The following is a 19,196-nucleotide window of genomic DNA, read 5'->3' on the forward strand; positions in this document are numbered from 1 at the left end:
ATTACATAATGCTACCTTTCCCATTCTAAAAGTGGTTGCTACTGTTACCAACACGCACTCACGTACAATATTCATTTTCTGGAAAAACCTTGCAACACAATAGTCCGCGACGAACCTGTACTACTGAATTGCCAAACGTGTCACACAAAGCACATCGCAGGCCGCAATGAGTGGAGAAGGTACGGCCTTCGTATACGGTATGAGCAAGTCATTATCCACCGGGAGGAGACACAGATGATGGCTAACACATGGTGCAGGCACTTTGGTGAGGCATGAAGGCTTCCTGACGATGAAAACGAACTAACATTTGTCAAGATGGCGCCAGAGATCTTCTTCAGCGTGTGCTACGGTGACCACAATCCATCTGCAGCAATCCGCGGCCTGCACACTTTTACACCCGCGATACTTGAAGATTATTGCCGTCACAGAGTACAATATGCAGATTATCCAGCAGCTGTTCCGGAAGCGGGACACAAAATACGCGGGATATATGTTACAGGATTGACGGATGCCAATATGGAAAAATTAGATTACTTTGAAGGCTCAGAATATGAGCGACGCATCGTCAAGGTACAAGTGCTTGTGAAAGATGGAGGCGAGGAAGTGCTAGGCCCAGAGAAGAGCGCGTCGGTATATGTTTTTTTGAAACCCGATGAGCTGGAGAGGGGTGAATGGGATTTTGAAGAATTTCGCCGGGAAAAAATGAAGCTCTGGACCCGTGGTGATTGGGCCTTTGGTACGTTTGTCTGCAATCGCGGAGATGATATTGCTAACGATTTGGACAAAGAAGATGACGACAAAGCTGCAGTGAACGGCGTGGCTTAAGCGGCGACATCAATGACTGGTTCACACACGCTGTGCTATGTTTCTGGAAAGACAAAACCTTGCGCTGGAAGGCAGCACCGCGCGATCTTGATGAAAGAAGAAAAGATCTGCATGAAAGCGACATGCGATTTGTGAACGTTTTACGATCAAACGAGGATTAAGCCTGAGATACTACGTGGTAGATGACAAAGAAGAGCCGAACATCAATCAACGTGTCAGCCACACAATGACTTCATTGCAAAACTTGTTGAGTAAACACAATGCCATCTTTTTGCATTATTCGTCAGCATTGCCATTGCCATTATCATTGTCGAGAGACCAAGAGAATGGATAATACGATTAAATAAACTCCTCTCGCAAAGCGTTTGGCGAATGCAATTTTCCTTTATTTACAATAACTGCACGGAGTAAAATACTGCCACTAATAGATCCGGAATTTGGCAACCTATATTCTACAAAATTTTTGGCCTCGCCGAGTGGGAAGCGCTTCTGTCAAAAAGGTGTCGCTGGCCGCGCCGGTCGAATTGGAGATGGCAGCCAAGTGTACTCCATACTGAGTACTCCATAGCGAGCTGGGGGCCCAAACCTGGCAAAATGGCCATTGTAGATTGATTGTGCGGAGGATGGTGGAGCAGGGTTGACAGCTCAGACGAACACCGTGACATGATCCAAACGCCAAACATTTCTGGAGAGATATCTACGTGCCTCCTGCATACGGGGATAAGTACTCCGTAAAAGCGTTTGAAATTCGCAATGGCCCCGTCTGCCGGTGGATCGGGTTGTATTGAGCCTCTCGTTGTCGTGGTCGGTTGATAGTTGGTTGACACCAGAGGTTGAGACTGGACAGGAAAATCCTGAGTGCGCTGGATGCTCCAAGACTCGACTCCAGCGTCTGGTTCGTCTATCGAGAGGGTGAACGCTGCTGCCCCCCTGCCTGTGCGAACAGGCTCGTTAATCGCGCAAACATAGCCAACCGCTGGTTGCAAGTGTCGACAGCTGGCAAATGTGTGACCAAGCTGGCGGCGGCTTAGGATGGATTGATGGATTGATGATTGGTTACGATGGCTTTGGCTTGAAACCTTTCAGTATTACCTCTCTTCCCCCTCGGAGCCCAGTACTAGTAGTATTCTTTTCATTTCCAAGCTACATACCGTGAACAAATCACAATTTGGACTAGTACTCCTACTTGGTACTCCGAACACTACCCAAAGGGCCCATCGATCTGAATGCCCCGATTGAAACCCTGCCTGGTTTCATGTTCTTTGTTTCTCATTGTTTGTTACATGCACAATAGTGCGTTGTATGTACAAACATATTCCTGTTTCCCCACCCTGTGTGTTGCACGGGCTGATCCTCAACAGAACCCTTTGCGCCCCGCAGGTTTGCAGATGCAGGGGGTCAAACAACTCGACATGGCTCACCATGCTTGTGCAGGCTGTTGTCGACCCCTGCAACGAGTCACGACTGCAAGAGAATCTGACGATGCTGTCTCACTTCCATGGCTTTCAGTAAGGAGGAAAGGAGGACAGGATAGGCAAGAACAGTGATGACATCTGGAGCTGCATGAATTTTCCCGAACCAGCCACGCGGCATTACAGCTCCCATGAGTCAGTGCAGTTCCGAACTAGACACTGGCAGCCTCTACCACTACAGCGATATTGTTCTGTCGATTTTCTACAGCGATGATGGACACGGGGCACAAGCCGAGGAATGTTCGGCCAGCAATACGAGCCAATTCAGAAATACAGACGAATTATGACCTTCTGCGCCATGTCTTGGCTATTCCATATATGAGGACAATACAATGCTCAGGTCAACTTACATTCTCTGGCTATAAGAAACAAACAGCTGTGATCAAGCTGATCAGAAACATGCAAAATTGGGCCTCGCAGCTCCCAACCCCCCCATTCCTCAAAGTGGCGCTTCACAGAACCACAACCGTGATGCCCATGGCCAACACCAAGTAGTACTCCTGTAAGTGCCTATCAATAGATGATGACGGCTACTAATATGCTCCGTTCATGTACTCAGTGTGAACCATGAGAACAATGACATTAGCTCTTGCGAGTTTCCCACCAGAAACTATGCACACAACGGCAATGTGAAGCCGAGCCACGGTGGACACGGCGGCTACCTCCTGGCCAGCCACATTGTCCCAGCTCGCCCTGGAATGGTTGAAATGGCAAAATGGGTAAAGAGACTGCTGGCTGTGTGTCATCCTCAGCGCCATGACGTCCTTGCCATTGGTCATGATGACTGGCTGGGGGACGTATCCACACAAGCATGGCTGTCAGGGGCTTCTTCTTCACTGTTCAGGGCGGGCTGATCGGGGACTGGAAACCACGACGAAATTTTGTTCGACTCTTCAGAGGGGCGACGCTGGGCCAATACCATCCAGAGTGCCCAAAGAAACGGAAACACACAACATTGAAGCCTTTGTTTCGGAGACGGGCAAGGGCCTGTGGTGTTCTTTCCACGATTGAAAAAGGGACATAGAAACAAAAAAAAAGAGCTTCTCGTTACGACACATTCTGGAACGAATCGAATTCCCAGCGAGACTCACTTTGCCAGAGTCTTTACACCATAGATGGCCGTCTCGACAGGTGGACATGACTCTGAGCACAGACTTGTCCTGCTTGTCTTGCCACGGTCTTTGTGCGCACCGTTCACGAGGTGGCAATTGTGTTCAGAAGCTAAAGAGGCGTTCACTGGACTGGGCGCCTGGGGTTCATCAGATGGACCATCCACATGGCGCAAAGAGCAACTACACTAGTTACTAGTGCCGGTCGTCTACGAGCCAGTTTGAGGCTCTGGGACTGCAGCCTATCGGCATCGACAGCATCGACCTTTTCTTCAAAAATTCTGTTTTGTGTATGGCCCCTTGCAGATCTGCCGCGCTTCGAAACCGCGCGGGGGTAGCTTCTGTGCCTGAACTGGCTGGCCATGGCGCCCTGTCCCACCCATCGTCTCTACTACACCACCATCGGGATCCCGTGAGAGGCTCGTGTTCAATGGTGAGATGGGATGGCTACTATGCTGAGACTTTGTGACTGCCCCCCCTCCTCGCCTCTGCCCAATGATTCTTCGTCAATGGTCCGCTCTGGGACGCATTTCTTGGCTTGCTTGCTCATTCATGGTGTTGAACAAGCACCGGCACAATGAGGTAGACCCCGTCGTGGAATGCACAATCGTCTTGGTGTATAATATGGTCTGTGTTCCCCGACCTTCAGCATGTATATCTGCTCTGCATCCCGGCACCAGTCCTACAGTCCTTTCTTCCAACGGTGATTTGTCGTTGAGACAACCTACACTCCCTTTTCCAGCGATTTTTTTTTTACCGCCAAGGCTAGACCTTGTTTGCTTCGACCGACGAGCTCTACAGATTCCTCTGGATTAGAAATCGTAGAGATTACCAGTTTGGCCACCCGGTGTGTTGCAGCTTACTGGCACTTTTTTGTTATTGTAAGTCGGTCCTACCCCGTCTTGTCTCCGGCAGCAAACCGCAGTCTTGGAGAAAATGGTACGCTGCCCATGTTGTCCAAGCCCCAGCTTGTGGTTTGCCATGACCGAAATCAAATCAGCACATTTGACCTTCAGATCCTTAATGCCAAATACTGACCATGCTGGCCTCGGTAGCACACTCCTTGCTCGAATACGCTGATTCTTGACAACTTTCAAGTTTTTCTTTCCTCTTGTCTTGTGGACAATACTCTCATTTCTTGCATAGCAACATTTGAGTCTTTCGTCTGGCGCGTTTTATTTTCCATCGTTCTCCTTCCCCTAATTCAAAATGTTGAAGAAGATCGTACTAGCCGGTCTAGTCTCTTTTTCCAGCGCCCACATTAAATTGAGAGCACCTGTTCCATTCGAATTTCCTGACCCTGCGCATTCGCTGGATCCCCTCCTGCCCGATGGCACTGATTTCCCTTGCAAGAACGCCAGATACGACGCTCCGACTTCAGGTAATGAGTTTGCTCAGGGCAGCGAACAGACGCTCAAGTTCATTGGTAGTGTTGTCCATGGTGGTGGTTCGTGTCAAGTGTCTATTACGACTGATCTGAAGCCGAGTAAAAACTCTGTTTGGAAGGTCATCAAGTCCATTGAAGGTGGATGTCCTGCCAAAAACTTATCGACCAACATCTTGCCGCTCAACCCCAACCTTGAAACCCCCTTTGAATATTCTTACACCATCCCAAAGGACCTCGCCGCCGGCAAATATACCCTTGCTTGGACTTGGTTTAATAAAATTGGCAACCGAGAGATGTACATGAACTGTGCTCCGATCAGCGTTACCGGCTCTGGCGGTTCCAAGGATGCCTTGGGAACCTTGCCTGATATGTTCGTCGCCAATACCGGGAATGGCTGTGGAACCTTGGGAAACACAGATTTGAAGTTCCCTAATCCCGGAAAGGATCTTGATCAATTCGGCCAGCAAACCCCAGCTGCTTTGACGGCGGCGACGGGCAACTGCGCTGCCGCCAGTGGTCCGCAGCCGACTGGTGGTGCCCAGCCGACGGGTGCTCCTCAGCCTACTTCTGCTCCTCAACCTACGTCTTCTGCAGGCGTTGCCCCTCCCGCCGACCCCAACGGGACGATCCCTGGAGGAGTTTTCATCACCAAGAGCCAAGGACAACAAGCCGGTCAACCTTCTGTGACAAGCCAGCCACAGGCTAGCCAATCTGATGACACATGTGACGAAGAAGTCAGTCAACCTGCTGTCACAAGCCAGGCACAGGCAAGCCAACCTGCCATCACTAGCCAGGTACAGACGAGCCAACCTGCTGTCACTAGCCAGGCACAGGCGAGCCAATCTTCTGTCACATGCGAAGAAGAAGCCAGTCAACCTGCTGTCACAAGCCAGGCACAGGCGAGCCAACCTGCCGTTACAACCCAGGCACAGGCTAGCCAACCTGATGTGACAAACCAGGTGCCTGTTCCTACCACTGCCGGCGGCGCTCCTCCCGCGACCAACGGGACTGTTGGCGGTGACGCGGGGGCTTTCGCTACTGGCACCGCTTGCAGTACTGAAGGGATGTGGAATTGTATCGGCGGAAACTCATTCCAGCGCTGTGGCGGCGGCCAGTGGTCTGCTACCCAGGGGGTGGCAGCCGGAACCAAGTGCTCCCCTGGGCAGTCACCGGAACTTAAAATGGATACCGTGCAGGGAAACAAGCGCAGTTTTCGCCGCCGCATGCGCTCCTTCGCATAAGCCCAGAAAGACCCTGCACGGTTGGAAGAGTTTGTGCTCAAGGACAAAACGGAACGATCGCTATGAGATTTATGAAGACTACCAGGAACCAGTCAAGGTGTGAAGGACTGGTTGCCACCGATTTCATGTATATCATTCTTTCAAGCTTGTAGATTTGTGGCAAGGGCCTTTTGGCTCTCTTATATGCAGTCGGGCAAGGCAACGCCGTTGGAGTAGAGATTGTATGCGGTTAGAAGTTTGTGAATTCAACAGTTAACACTCAGAGACGTCTTCTAGAAATGGATTGAAAAACGTCAAATACGTTCCCTTATACAGTTTGCGAGCTTCGTCGTGAGTGCTGGGTTGATTACCGTAGTCACCTTAATTTGTTGAGGAATTTTGGGCCGAAAAGATGAGAATGAGAGACGGCATCATGCCAATGCGATCTGCGCTATATTCCCTAGCAAATAGTTTACATCTGTAGGCCCCTGTCCTGGAGACGTGCGATGTACTATCCCTCCTTCGCCAGAAATTGATGTGTTGTGATTTGCCCCAGTAAGCGCCCGACGGTAAACAACGGGGCCGCACCTTGCCGCGTCCCGGCCAGGTCCGCACGCGAGCCCGATCGCTGTCGACCAATAATAGGTGCCCCTGCTCCCCGATTTAGGTTGACTCGGCCGTTGAATGCTAATCAGGGCAGTTGACCCACTAATTACCCTGGTTGATCAGACGTCGAGGCTTGAGCCAGGCTTCGAAACATTAACAATCGTAGTTGGGCAACTTATAACTTAGTGTTAGTGCTATATGGAGTATTATATTCGAGTTGGCTCTCAGATCTGGAACACCCTCGTGCTCGGTCGCCACATTGACACTCTGAGGGACTGCCAAATGGCACCTGGCTCTCCCCTCGATTACGTGTCTTTATTCTCTTCTATCTAGTCGCTTGGCCTTGTATGAATCCGAATAATCAATATGATTGACAAATCCCGGGCCATAAAGATACCAAAGACAAGGCCCGTCAGTGTGAATGGTCTGTCTGGATGAGCCGGTAATATTCACAAATATCCGTATGCCTTGGTTGAACGCTGCATCTACTAAGTGCTTATTGGAACCCGGGAGGAAAATGTCATGGCCGCAGCCTTGTTGCCCTTTAACCGGGTGCGACATGCCATGCTTTAATGGGGGCGTGGCTTGCTTGAAGCAAACACGGCTGGGGCTGGGGTTGAGCCTCAGCTTCGGGGGAGCCGGGTATCTAATTTCCTGCAGTGTTACGAGTGGCTCTGATTCCCTGACACGGCGCGGGAATTCTGTACTGGCGGGACAGATATGCTGGTGTGCACATAATAAATGGCCCCGGGTACCATGGAGATGTGCCCTTGGTTCTACTGAGCCTTGGCATTTACATCCTTTTTATCAAGACTGCGGGGTCCTGATCTAGATATTCTCATACATGGACTGATACATGCTGAAAACCATGACTTTCATCAGTGGAGGAAACGGCCTTGCCGAGTATATCCATCGAATGGAGCGGACGCTCGTATCGGAGAGTTCAAGGGAATATTTCAGATGGCGCCACTAGTTTTACCATTTTTCCTCGACCACGCCAAGCGGGGCCCCCATTAACAGTGTTGGCGTTGACAATCCCTCATTGTTATCAAGTCTGAACTAATGCCTTTTCGTAAAGAGAACTCTTTAGGCGTGCCGCAGTTCTCAAGTGACGTGAAGCCCCAGGGGGGGGACAGGCCTTCAACGCCACCCGTGGTAGCCATCGCTTTAAGCCTATGAGACGCATCCAAGTCGCACATGGTGCCGCAGAGAAGGACGTATTCTTCCCAAGTACACGGGGTAAATGGGGCGTAGAATTCACCGACGTGGGATCAGGCCTACGAGCCCGACAAACATCAGCATATATACTACGACTGCTGGGCCACTCAGGCCGTTCGGGATCAAGGGGGAAACCGGCCGTGTTACGGATGGCACTTCTATTTTCAACGACAAATATGGCACCGCTGACCGGCTTCGAAACGGGGCGCATCTACGCCAAAGTTCCGGTGACGATTGTAGAACTGCAATTACCCCTACCGAGAGTCGGGAAGGACCAATTCGCTTCCCGTTTATGCGCCGCATGTTTCTTTCGAGGGTGGACTCTGTGCAAACATTGCTCCTGGGAAAGTGGCTGCGGCGTATTCCACGGGTCTTGGGTTTCTTGAAACGAAGGCCTGATAACAAGGGCAATTGTGAAAGGCTGAAGCCATGAGGCACCGCATGCGCGCGAGCCCTCCGCCCTCTGTGGCATCCGCCTCCAGGCCTTTGTTATTCAATCTGGACGCATTGCTGCAAGATATGCTGATAGCGTCCCCCCAAGTATCTGCGTTGGTATTCAACCCCGGTTCTTGACTACCGTTCATTCTCGCAAGCTGCGGCTGTCTCGATGGCCCAGCCACCACGCTTCCCTACGCTGGGATAGCAAACATGTGGTAGATGGCTGGATTTAACTCGTAAGAAGGCCACTATGATGCAAAAATACTGGAGTTTGGACGCATATATATATATATATATATATATGTATGTATACTCCAGTTCGAGGAAAAGCTCCCAAGCCTGATGTGACCTTCAGGCCGGACCCCAGCTTACAAAAACTTGACTCCTATTTGCTCCCACATGCCTTTAAAATACCTTGAAAATGCCTGGGTTTCAACTCGATTCAAAGACTTACAGCCACCACCCTACGCATGCCGTAGACGAATCCGAGTCGCCGAGTTCCAACCCGGTCGAATACAAGCGCCGCGGTATATTCTCTCCTTCCGAGTGGCTTTTAGAGATGCTTAGTACCATTGGAAGTCTGGTGTGCCTCGCCGCAATCATCACCATCTTCTGGAACATGGACAACAAGCCGCTCTCGGCTTGGAACAGCATCGTCTCTCTCAACGCAGCCATATCGATTCTAACAACCGCCCACGGAGCGGCTCTAATGCACGGCGTTGGCAATTTCATTGGCCAAATCAAGTGGCTTCACTTCAAGGAGGGAGTCGATAAGCTCGAGAACCTGCAAAAATTCGACGAAGCAAGTCGCGGGCCCTGGGGATCCTTCATGTTTCTTGCCACGGTCAAGCCCAACCTGGCTACTCTCGGTGCCTTGATTGCAATAGCTCGATTCGCTTTGTCGCCACTGACCCAGCAAGTGGTCAAGATTGAGCAACAATTAGTCCCAAAGGGCAACGCTGTCTTCGGATATGCGCACGAATATAATCGTGGGCTTATACTGGCGAACAATGTTCCAGGTAAACCCATCCCGGCAATAGACAGGACGTGCTCCCAGCTAACATACTCGCGCTAGACAGCATCCCACAGGATCCCGGACTACAAGTGGCCATCTTACGGGGACTGTATAACATTAGCAGTCCAGAGGTGTTCAGCTGCTCGGGGGAATGTAGGTGGGAAGGGCGGTACATAAGCCTAGGTTTCAAGACTGAATGCACGAATGTCACACGAGCAACACTTGATACTTCCCAATGTGCCAAGGCCTACTACGATAATCCAAGTCTTACCCTCTGCAACATGACGACGCCCAGCGGCTTGGGCATCTCGACTCGATACGCGGAAACTGATCTTACAACTACCTATTGCATGAATTTTTCCTCAAGATGGGAGTCAGATGACGAATTGCGGACCAGACTTCCTGAAATTGCACGTTTCGCCTTGTATAGGTCTACTAGCGATGGCAACTTCAACGCTTGGGATGTCAATATTACGGATTGCTCTCTGTCACTCGCAGCTTACGAGTACACCAATGCCCGAGCGAACGGCAGCGCATTCTCACTTAAGCAAACCCGAGAGGTCGAGCCCAATCCGAAGAACCCCTGGGATTACATAACGGATGATGATGGCATGAAATCGCCCGCCCGGGTACAGTTAAACACGTCCAAGGTCCAGGGCACTCCTGCCCTTGCCATATCTTTGAGTGACCTCAGTGCCTTGTCAGTCTACCTCGAGTCGGATTCGATTGCCAGCGAGTTGGTATCAGGAAACTGGGTGAATAAGAACTCGGGCCTCAGCGCCGCGCTTTCAGGCAATGTGGACGTGGGGAAGCGGTTCGAGATGATGGCTCTCAGCATGACGAGTTATCTGCGCTCTGGGCCAAACTCGATCCCGGCAGCCGGGACGAGCTTCAGCAGCCAGCCCTTTGTTTCCGCCCGGTGGCCGTATTTGATAGGGCCCGGCATCATTCAGTCTGCGGCGTTGTATTTGTTTTGGGGGGCGAAGTAGAGAGCTTTGGTGGATAGGATATGCGAGGACGAAAACTAATTTTTGGCCAATTTATGCTCGCTTTTTGGACAGAAGTTGTCTCCGTCTGCAGACACTCTAGTCTTGGCTGAGAATTTGCTCTCTGTCGGGCTACTCTCGCGCTCCATCATGTTCTATATCAAAGGTCAGAGGAATGCCCTGGTGAAAGAAAGTGGCAGGTGGCCATAATTTGGGCAGCTTATGCTTCACAGAAAGATGACATTGTGCCGCGGATTACATGGGCAAACACCATGACGTGATGCGGTGGGCTTCGTGATGCTACGCCGTGACCCCAGACTTGTTTGGCATGCGTCTTCCTGCCCCTTATAACTGTTCTCTGCCGGCATAAAATCAAGAAATGGTACTTGGCCACGTGCATCAACCTGCAACGATCCACTGTAGATGAGCTTAACGCCACACGTGGCCGAAATTTGCCAGCACCGAGTCAGGACATGCCCGTGCACCGCTACTTCTTTCGTCGCTTGGCTGGCTTCCCCAGCCCCGAGTTTCGAAGCTCCTTGCCATGGCCTCCACCCCAATGAAAACAACATTTAAAGGTTGTTTCCGAAGCAAAGTACTACTAATTGCCCGCCCCACTCTTGTAGGTGAAGCAAAGCTCTCACCAGCACCTTTTGGTGGTTGCAGCTTTTGCTTGACCTAAAAGGAGTGGGGCGTGGCACGGTTACTTGTACCAGACATACTAGTGCTTCAGTACCTGGCTGCCGCCGTTTGGCGTGGCATGAGCCAGGACATGGGACTTGGTGATCCCTTGCAAGCGCCGCAACGTAAAGAAATTGGTCCACATGCATTTTATCCAGAAACCTCTTCTGGGTCCGCTCGTCCAAGGGTGTTGCTAGTGGAACATTCAAGGGTTCCGTACGACACAGGGGGTATGTGATGTTGCGCAACCATTCCAACGAGTGAGATGTGCTTTGCTGCGGGTGTCGTGGCGAGTGCGACGGTTTGTTGAATTTGTTGTGAGTGCTCGCCTTCTCTGCCCCCATTTGCACCGACTAGTACTTCCTCTTCCTCTTAATCCTTTTGGTCTTGTCGACGGGACAATTCTGTCGCGTCGCTTGGCGTGATTCTCGGAGCTTGCCATGATGCCGAGCTCGGACGAGGCTGCGCCTGTGCCAGAAGAACAAGTCAAGGTGTACACTATCCATGTGAGATGGCCTCTTCCATTTCGATCCTTTTACTTCTCCCCCGAGTCTCTCGTCCGGCTCTACCCTGGTTTGCTAAGCTGATGAGTGTAGGTGTCGAGCCGCTATCTCGACTTGACGAGGCAGAAACTAGAACTTGTCCGGCTTCCGCACGATGCTCCTCATGCCCACGATGATGAATGGTGGGAGCCCAAATCGACGGTTGATCCGCTGGTCGATCACTGGTATGCATTGCCGTTCGACCAGTTATACATGTAGTTATGGATTCTGTCATCTGACGAGGCTGACCGCCGTGGCTCCAGGTTGGAGGAGAATTCATGGCGCCAACGAGAAGCCGAGTTCAACGCCAGCATCCCTCAGTTTCGAACCACGATCCGGACATCATCACCCGACAGCCCTGTCCGCCTACACTTTATTCATTCACGCTCTGCGCACGCCAACGCGGTTCCTCTACTCCTGATACCCCCGTTTCCATTTACAAACCTGTCCCTCAAGCACGCTATCAACGCCTTTACCACTGTCAACGACCCGGCCAGGGATATTCCCTTCCATTTGGTTATTCCATCGCTGCCGGGTCTGGGGTTTAGCGACCCGATTACGAGCAATAAACGCATGATCTCGCTGATTGCCGAAATGCTGGACACGTTAATGCGCCGCATCGGGTATACCCATTATCTCGCGACCAACGCTGCTCCGTCGCCCAATTCCGTTTCTGACATTGACTGGCGAGTCGTTAACCATGTTGTCACATCCTATCCGGACTCTTGCCTTGGCGCTCATTTCGTATCACCGGCGTTTAAACAACCAACATTGCAAAACGCCCCGCTGGAATGGATCAAGTGGAAGGCCGTCATGGTGCTTTCGAGACCTGTGCTGGGGTATTCTCAAGATGATATTACTGCTTTCCGACACCAAGACAAGCTGAACCGAGGGCCAGTTGATAATCCCGGACTACGTGTAAACAAAGTCTTCGAGCCGAATACCCTTTCTTATGCGCTGTGCGACTCACCGACGGGGCTGCTATTATTTATCCTCATGGTGTTGCGAATGCTGGGCCCTAAACACCAGCTTTCGAAAAGAGAGATTATTGAGATTGCTGAACTGACGTGGCTGCCCGGACCGGAAGGCACCATTCGGCTCTTAGCACACAGTGTGACGGCTCCGGATGATTTGAAGATGGGACCCAAAAAGCCCACGGTTGGCATCACGGTGTTTGAGGACAATCGGAATCAGATGGATGACCAGGAGTCGGGTGCTATTTTTCCTGTGCCAAGTCCCTATGTCCATACCTGTAGAGGCTGGGGACGGAGTAGCTACAATATTGTTTCGTGGCAACGTGTACCAGGTAGTCCTGGACTGTTGATATGGGAGAGACCAGAAGTGATAGCTTCTGGCGTGAGAAGGTTGGCCGAGGCCATTGTCGCCAAGGACAACAGGCTTCAGGAATCAACAGACCCCAGAGCAGCTCTGCCGGAGCAAGTTGCCGTTGGTGGAGATGATGCAACTCCGGGAGAGATTTCGGGCACAACATTCCAGACACAGGACATGTCGCACTTTGGTGTGGCGGCAGAGAAGGGGCCGCTTGCAGAGCAGGGGCACTTTGGCCAAGATATCAAGACGAGAAGAAGACCGCATACGCCCATGTTTCCATTGATGGTGGAGCCGAACCAGCCCGCGAGTCCAGATATTGGCGAGTTCAGCCCGAGTTCAAGTGCGGGAAGTCCTGATACTATTAGGCCGGTGAGGAGAATTGCCTAGTGGCGGGAGGAGACATATTATCATCCATTTAGCAAAAACACATTCATACATGATGCGTAGCATGTTGTGCTCTGCCCGGCAACTTGGCTGGGCTGGTGCTGTGCAGGTTAGTGTGAGTGTATGTACTCCGTACATTCAAACAAGTCGTGGGGGTGGCAGAGAATGACATGGAGTGTGTACATGTGGCTGGTGGCTGGTGGCTGGTGTCAGCGGCTGTCGACTTGGCCCGTGCACAGCACCTCGATTTGTTCCTATGCGTACGAGTACAGACTCCAGAGTACCTGCCCAGGTGTGATTTTCCAAGACCAAGCCTCCAACTCCAAAAAGCCTACCCGATGGGCCGCAACGTCTTGCCAGGCAGAACATAAGCCGGAGAGATCGCTCGTCTATTGAGCCCAGGAAACTGCCGGCATCCAGAGCGACGATGCCCACGCAGTTGCTCGACACTCCTTGACCGCCCAACATCAAGAGTCATCAGCCAGCCATGTCATCGAACCGCTACGCAGGGGGCGTCCCCACGCGCAACGGCAACGGGTACGGAAACTTTGGCAGAGCGCCAGATGCATACGACTCTTATAGCGACGGCCGGCCGAATGACAGAAGCGACCGGTATGGCGCGCCGCTGGGAGCAAGGGCGCCGCCGCCAGCTCTTCGCAACATGCCCTCGCGGGCTCGCGTCCAGGAGACCAACGCCGAGAGACAGATCGCTCAAGTGCTGGAACATATCAGAAGCGACTGGCCGTCCATGTGTGACAACGACTCCATCCCCGTTCAACTTGCGCTTCAACTGCTCGACTCGAGCTCCGTCGGCCGCGCCCACGAGTATCGCAAGTTCCAGGAGACCCATACGTACCTCCAGGACTCGCTGAAAAACATTGTACACGAGCACCATCAAGGATTCAACAGTTCGATTGGTACGTTTCACAAGATTCAAGGCAGTATTCAAGCGTCGCAGAAACGTGTGCGAGAGCTCAGGGAGTCGTTGGCAAGCTCCAAAGCCAGCCTGTGCTCCACCGATCCAGAGCTCAAGAAGCTCTCTCATACCTCAACAGAGTACGATGAACTACTTCAGACATTAAACGAGTTGGACGACTTGCGGGCTGTGCCCGATCAACTAGAAGCTCGGATATCAGAAAAGAGATTCCTGGGTGCTGTGGAGGTGTTGCAAAATGCGTTGCGCAAGCTCAGGCGACCAGAATTAGATGGCATTGGTGCATTGAACGATTTGAGGTCGTACCTCGCGAACCAGGAAACCGCGTTGATGGATATTCTTGTAGAGGAGCTGCACGAGCACCTGTATCTGAAGTCGCCGTATTGTCAGGACAGATGGCAGAGCCTTGCCAAGGCACAGGGAGCTCATGGCGACGGTTATGGTGATACCAACCATGTTCCGCCCTTTCATTCGGTGCTGGATTCTATTGATTTGGAAAAAGCGGTTACCGAGGACCCCACGAAGAACCCCGAGGCCGACACTTTCAACTATGTTGGGTTGCTGGTTGAGTCACTGAATAGGCTTGGTCGGTTGCAGAACGCTGTGGAAACCCTGAAGCAGCGGCTACCGGTTGAATTGTTTGGAGTTGTGAACGAAACCATCAATGAAGTCGATCAGAGACACCCAAGCTCACTCCGCGGTACTGCTGGCAAGACAGACGGGGTCTTTGTTTACAATAGCCGCGAGACGCAGATGCGAGCCGATGTGATATACGACTTGCTGTGGACACTTTACGGCAAGTTTGAAGCCATCGGAGAGGGCCAGCGCGCATTCCACGAGTTCATCAAGGCCCTTATCCGACGCGAAGGAGCTGGGAATAATAGTGCCCTGCTGGGAAGCTTCAAAGAGCTTTGGAACCTATATCAAAATGAGATTCGATCCCTCCTGCACAATTATGTCACCACTGATGCAGACGTTTACCAGTTTGACTCCCCAAATCCGGGAGCCAATTTTAGTGGCAAGAAGGACGCCATGAGGGAACATTTGTTCAAGTTTGCAGAGGCGGATGCCAAGTCTGTTGACATGGTGACGGAATACGATGCGTTGGAGGGCATCATTCACGCCACAGTCCCGGGACTTACAAGTGGTACGCGGAAACAGGGTCTAGATTCAAAGAAGAACCGAGTCGCTCTGGACGCCAGCCTGGCGAGACGAGATACAGGTCAAGGGCTGGTGGGATCCAGCAAACAGTCGACTGGTTCTTACAAGTCCCTAGTTGAGCCGAGCGTCTTCAACATGAGCCTGTTGCTTCCCCCTACCTTGACGTTTCTTCAACGCCTCAAGACTATTGTTCCCCCGGGCTCTGATTTAGCCACCAGCACACTGACCACATTCCTCGACAATTTCCTTGTCAACGTCTTCCAGCCCCAACTCGACGAGACGCTGAGCAAGCTCAGCGACACAGTGTTTGGAGAAGCAGATTCCTTCATGCAAGACCAAACGTGGAAACAAGTGGCGCCGCGGCCAGTGTTCAAAGGCGCGACCCAGTTCTTCCAGATTGTCACTGCGTTCTGCAAAATGCTGGGCACGATCCCTCCAGACCAAGCACTGAGCTCGCTGATTGTCACCCAAATGAGGCGCTACCACGACCGATGCTTTACCTGGTACAGGTCTCTTGTGACAAAGACGCAGGACCACAGCGAAGACGCAAACAACTTGAGGGCATCGGCACGGTTCTCCATCCAGCCTGGGCCACTACAGGACATTATGAAGCAGGTATGGGCCGCCGAGGAATCTTCTGCGGCAGAGCTCCTGTCCAAGGAGATTCAAGCCCTGATTGAGCAAACCAATGCGCCACCCCTCGAAATGAACGACATTATTCAGGACAGAGACATCATCTCATCACTGTGTCTCCTATACACGAGCATGAAATGGCTGTCGGCCAGGATCTCGAGCTTGCGGTACATAACAACCCATAACACAGATTCTTCAAGACAAGCCCAGCCTCGACAAGCAAAGCGACGATGGTCATTGATGAATGATCAAGGCAAGGCTGCGTCAGACCAAAATCCCGTCCACCTGCCTCTTACCCAAGAAACAGTGCAGTGAGTTCCGCCGCCTTGTCCCTCTCCGTCCCCCCCTTCCGCCAATAACCCGCCACAAGCACCGCTAACAAAAAGTTTAGGACGTTCGACAACATCGTCTCCTCATACCAAGATCTCGCCACGACCGCCCTCCTCACTCTCCACGCCGAAGTGCGCACTCGCATTGTTTACTCGCTCCACACTGCCCTGTCTCCTTCCATAGCACCCTACCTCCTCGACCAAGAGGTCCGCGAGCCAGATCCCCAGATTCTCTCTCTCAACCTCGAGCTGGTGCTCTTCGACGACACCATTGTCCGGTACCTCCGCGATAAGGAAGTTGCCTTTATCCGCACCGGCCTCGGCCTCCTCATCAACAACTACCTCGTGTCCAACGCGAGGCTCGCCTCGCCCATGAACGCAATGGGCTGTGGGCGAATGCAGCTCAACATCTTGGTTCTTCAGCAGAACCTGAAGAACGTAGAGGAAGGTGTCGATTTGGCAAGGGCAGCGAATTACTTTGCCCTGTTTGACGGGGGGCCCGACGCGATTGTGGAAAAGGCAAAGGAGGACAAGGACAAGGAGGCCGGCAGCGGCGCCGCCGCCGAGTCGTTTACCTACGACGAGCTCAAGGCGTTGATGGAGTTGTGCTTCAGCGAGGGCATGAGTAACAGGGAGAGGGGCATCGCGAGCGCCGCCAAGAGGCAGCTGGATGATAAGCTGCTGGGGTTGAGTGAGCACATGTGGCAGTCGTAGGGGTTTGCTTGTATGGAGTTGCGGCAGCGGGCTGTATAATACAAAAATGTTGTTGCATAGCCGTGAAATTATATGCTGCTCTTGCTTGTACTGTCTATGCTTGGGCCTGCGGAGCTCATCTGGCCGTAGCGTTCACGAACATTGGAACAAAGCACAGAGGACCCGGTTGCTGACCCCCCGAGTTCAGGTGCACAACGCCTTGCACGCAAGTCTGTGGCGGGCGACGTGTGTGGTTGCACGAGATCATTGGCCATGGGCATTTGTGCTGCTTTCTTCGAGGCGCAAGGCCTTCTCCCTTGGTGGCATGACGTCAATGTCGCGCAATGGCAGCAGCCGAGTCGTGGCGGATGTGAGACGTAGCTCGTGTTAGATGGGACGACCCTGGCCAGCCAACCTCCTTGGGCATGGCGAATGCCAAGATGTCGTGATTTCTTTGTTGATCTTGGCTGAGGGGACACTGTTTGGCAATTCGGCCTCATTAATGACTATCATGATATACTTATGTCCGTAAAATTGGCCACTTATGGCTGGCCCATGGTGTATTTCTGCATATCGCTAGTTTGGCAATATTTGCCCTGTTGAAAATGCGGAACATGGCCTGGTAGATGCTGGCTGGAGTATCTAGCTACGTACATGTAGTAAGTTACGTGCTGCATGGAGGTATTTGAAGAACGGGGGCCGGTCTATGTATAACAGATGAAGCCGTGGTTGGGCCCTGGCTACAGAGGACGACTTCTATTCAGGGATAATGCGGATGGGTGCGAAATTGCCATTTACGATGCGATTCCCATCAGCTGCTTGCCCACCCATTATCGCAGATGGTACTCCGTACAGGGTACAATATACCATGCTTGGGCGGCCTCACTTCTCTACTCGATGGTGTCATGGCGAAGATGGCCTCTTCTCACTCAGTGGCCTGGTTGGCGCCGAGGAGCCTCTGGACGAATGTTAGCCAATCCGGGCGGCTTATGCCTTGCCCGTCGTGCAGGGTGCTAAAACGCTTGAGGGGTTGCATGTGGCGTGGCGTCGGGGGACTCAAGCATTCAGGGGAGAAGAGGTGGGGGGCACATGCGCGAAACACTGATTGGGCATGACGATGGATTCCTCCTGTGGGAGAAGCGCACTGGTGCCGCATCACACTCGGAGGCTGTTGGGTGACATGATGAAACCTAACCATTGAATATCGTCAAGACGAGACAACGTGGTGTTTAGGTGGTTGTTGCTCAATCCGTAGATTGTACAACGTATTGCGGTGAGTTTCTTTATCTGATGAGCTGGTCCTGTACGGAGTAATGTGAGTCATTTGCTTCGGGTATTTGCCGAGTGGTATTTTTTTTTATTAATCTCGGATGCCAAAAAAAAACCAACTTCGCCTCCATGCAGTGTCAGCGTCAGCGGCATCATCATCTTCAGCGTGGGAATTGCCACAGATCCTTGTCGGGGTTGAACTTAAACAACTGTTGGCGTCAGCGCGAGGCTGCCGATTGTCTGGTTTGTGCAAACGGCTAGGGACCGACGATAACAGAGCAAGGTCTTGTGCGGGCATGTGGCTGCTGCCGCCGCTTGGGACTTGAGGAATTTAGCATGCGGGATGGACGCAAAATACAAAGCCCGTTATTGCCGCCTGCCCGCCCTTGTTCTCCTTTTTCTTTTTTTTTACTTGTCTTTTCTGTGGTGTTGGAGATGGAGATGGAGATGGAGCTAAAATCTGTCTGCATGAGATCGAACCGTGGGAGGCAAGACCCATCCATCCACAAGGCCTTCCTTCCCAAAGCCCACTGCTAGAGAGCTGTGGTTGGCCCCTTCAAATTAACTGGGACCGCAGCGGGTCTGAGCGAGTAGCTAGTGGGGCGGGAATCCTGCCATTAGCGCAAAGTCAGCCGCCTCGGCCAGGAGAGCGGGAGCTCCTTTCAGGCACTTGCAGCGCAATCAGGTCCAAGGCCGACGGGACAGGGCACATGTACGGAGAGCGTCGCCGCAATCCGCAAAATCCTGAGCACGGAGCAGACTCCGCACCTTGAGAAATATTGTAGTACTACCACGTATATACATTGTACAATGAAGCCAGTGCGCCTCATGCCCCATGCCCATGCCATCACTTGGGCTGGAATTCGCGTACGGCGTGGACTTGTTTGGCACGCATAATGGCATTTTCGCGTTTATTAGCGGGGTAATTGCTGGGCGCGAGCGCGTCTTCTGAAACAATCTTG

At 52.2% G+C, this 19,196-nt stretch overlaps 6 protein-coding genes across 6 annotated transcripts; 5 read left to right on the forward strand and 1 right to left on the reverse strand.

Annotated features, from left to right (window-relative positions):
* Nucleotides 1-166: 166 nt before the first annotated feature.
* On the forward strand, nt 167-825 carry AIG2LD (AIG2-like protein D; the record flags this gene model as incomplete). The annotated part of the gene is made up of 3 exons (XM_014687184.2): nt 167-197; nt 258-265; nt 316-825. 3 exons carry the CDS (start codon nt 167-169, stop codon nt 823-825), a joined length of 549 nt encoding a protein of 182 aa, XP_014542670.2.
* Nucleotides 826-2,830: 2,005 nt separating this feature from the next.
* G6M90_00g062050 (uncharacterized protein) lies at nt 2,831-3,076 on the reverse strand (the record flags this gene model as incomplete). Its single annotated transcript, XM_066130736.1, has 1 exon — nt 2,831-3,076. The coding sequence occupies one exon, from the start codon at nt 3,074-3,076 to the stop codon at nt 2,831-2,833; it is 246 nt and encodes an 81-aa protein (XP_065986720.1).
* A 1,539-nt stretch (nt 3,077-4,615) lies between these two features.
* G6M90_00g062060 (uncharacterized protein) lies at nt 4,616-6,034 on the forward strand (the record flags this gene model as incomplete). The annotated part of the gene is made up of 1 exon (XM_014687183.1): nt 4,616-6,034. One exon carries the CDS (start codon nt 4,616-4,618, stop codon nt 6,032-6,034), a length of 1,419 nt encoding a protein of 472 aa, XP_014542669.1.
* A 2,662-nt stretch (nt 6,035-8,696) lies between these two features.
* G6M90_00g062070 (uncharacterized protein) lies at nt 8,697-10,279 on the forward strand (the record flags this gene model as incomplete). Its single annotated transcript, XM_014687182.1, has 2 exons — nt 8,697-9,294; nt 9,351-10,279. 2 exons carry the CDS (start codon nt 8,697-8,699, stop codon nt 10,277-10,279), a joined length of 1,527 nt encoding a protein of 508 aa, XP_014542668.1.
* Nucleotides 10,280-11,400: 1,121 nt separating this feature from the next.
* Nucleotides 11,401-13,218, forward strand: G6M90_00g062080 (uncharacterized protein; the record flags this gene model as incomplete). Its single annotated transcript, XM_014687181.1, has 3 exons — nt 11,401-11,463; nt 11,554-11,684; nt 11,763-13,218. 3 exons carry the CDS (start codon nt 11,401-11,403, stop codon nt 13,216-13,218), a joined length of 1,650 nt encoding a protein of 549 aa, XP_014542667.1.
* Nucleotides 13,219-13,702: 484 nt separating this feature from the next.
* On the forward strand, nt 13,703-16,986 carry G6M90_00g062090 (uncharacterized protein; the record flags this gene model as incomplete). Its single annotated transcript, XM_014687180.1, has 2 exons — nt 13,703-16,254; nt 16,335-16,986. The coding sequence occupies 2 exons, from the start codon at nt 13,703-13,705 to the stop codon at nt 16,984-16,986; spliced, it is 3,204 nt and encodes a 1,067-aa protein (XP_014542666.1).
* Nucleotides 16,987-19,196: the final 2,210 nt, after the last annotated feature.

The sequence above is a fragment of the Metarhizium brunneum genome, chromosome 3 (assembly GCF_013426205.1).
Source record: "Metarhizium brunneum chromosome 3, complete sequence".
NCBI classification, from domain to species: Eukaryota; Fungi; Ascomycota; class Sordariomycetes; order Hypocreales; family Clavicipitaceae; genus Metarhizium; species Metarhizium brunneum.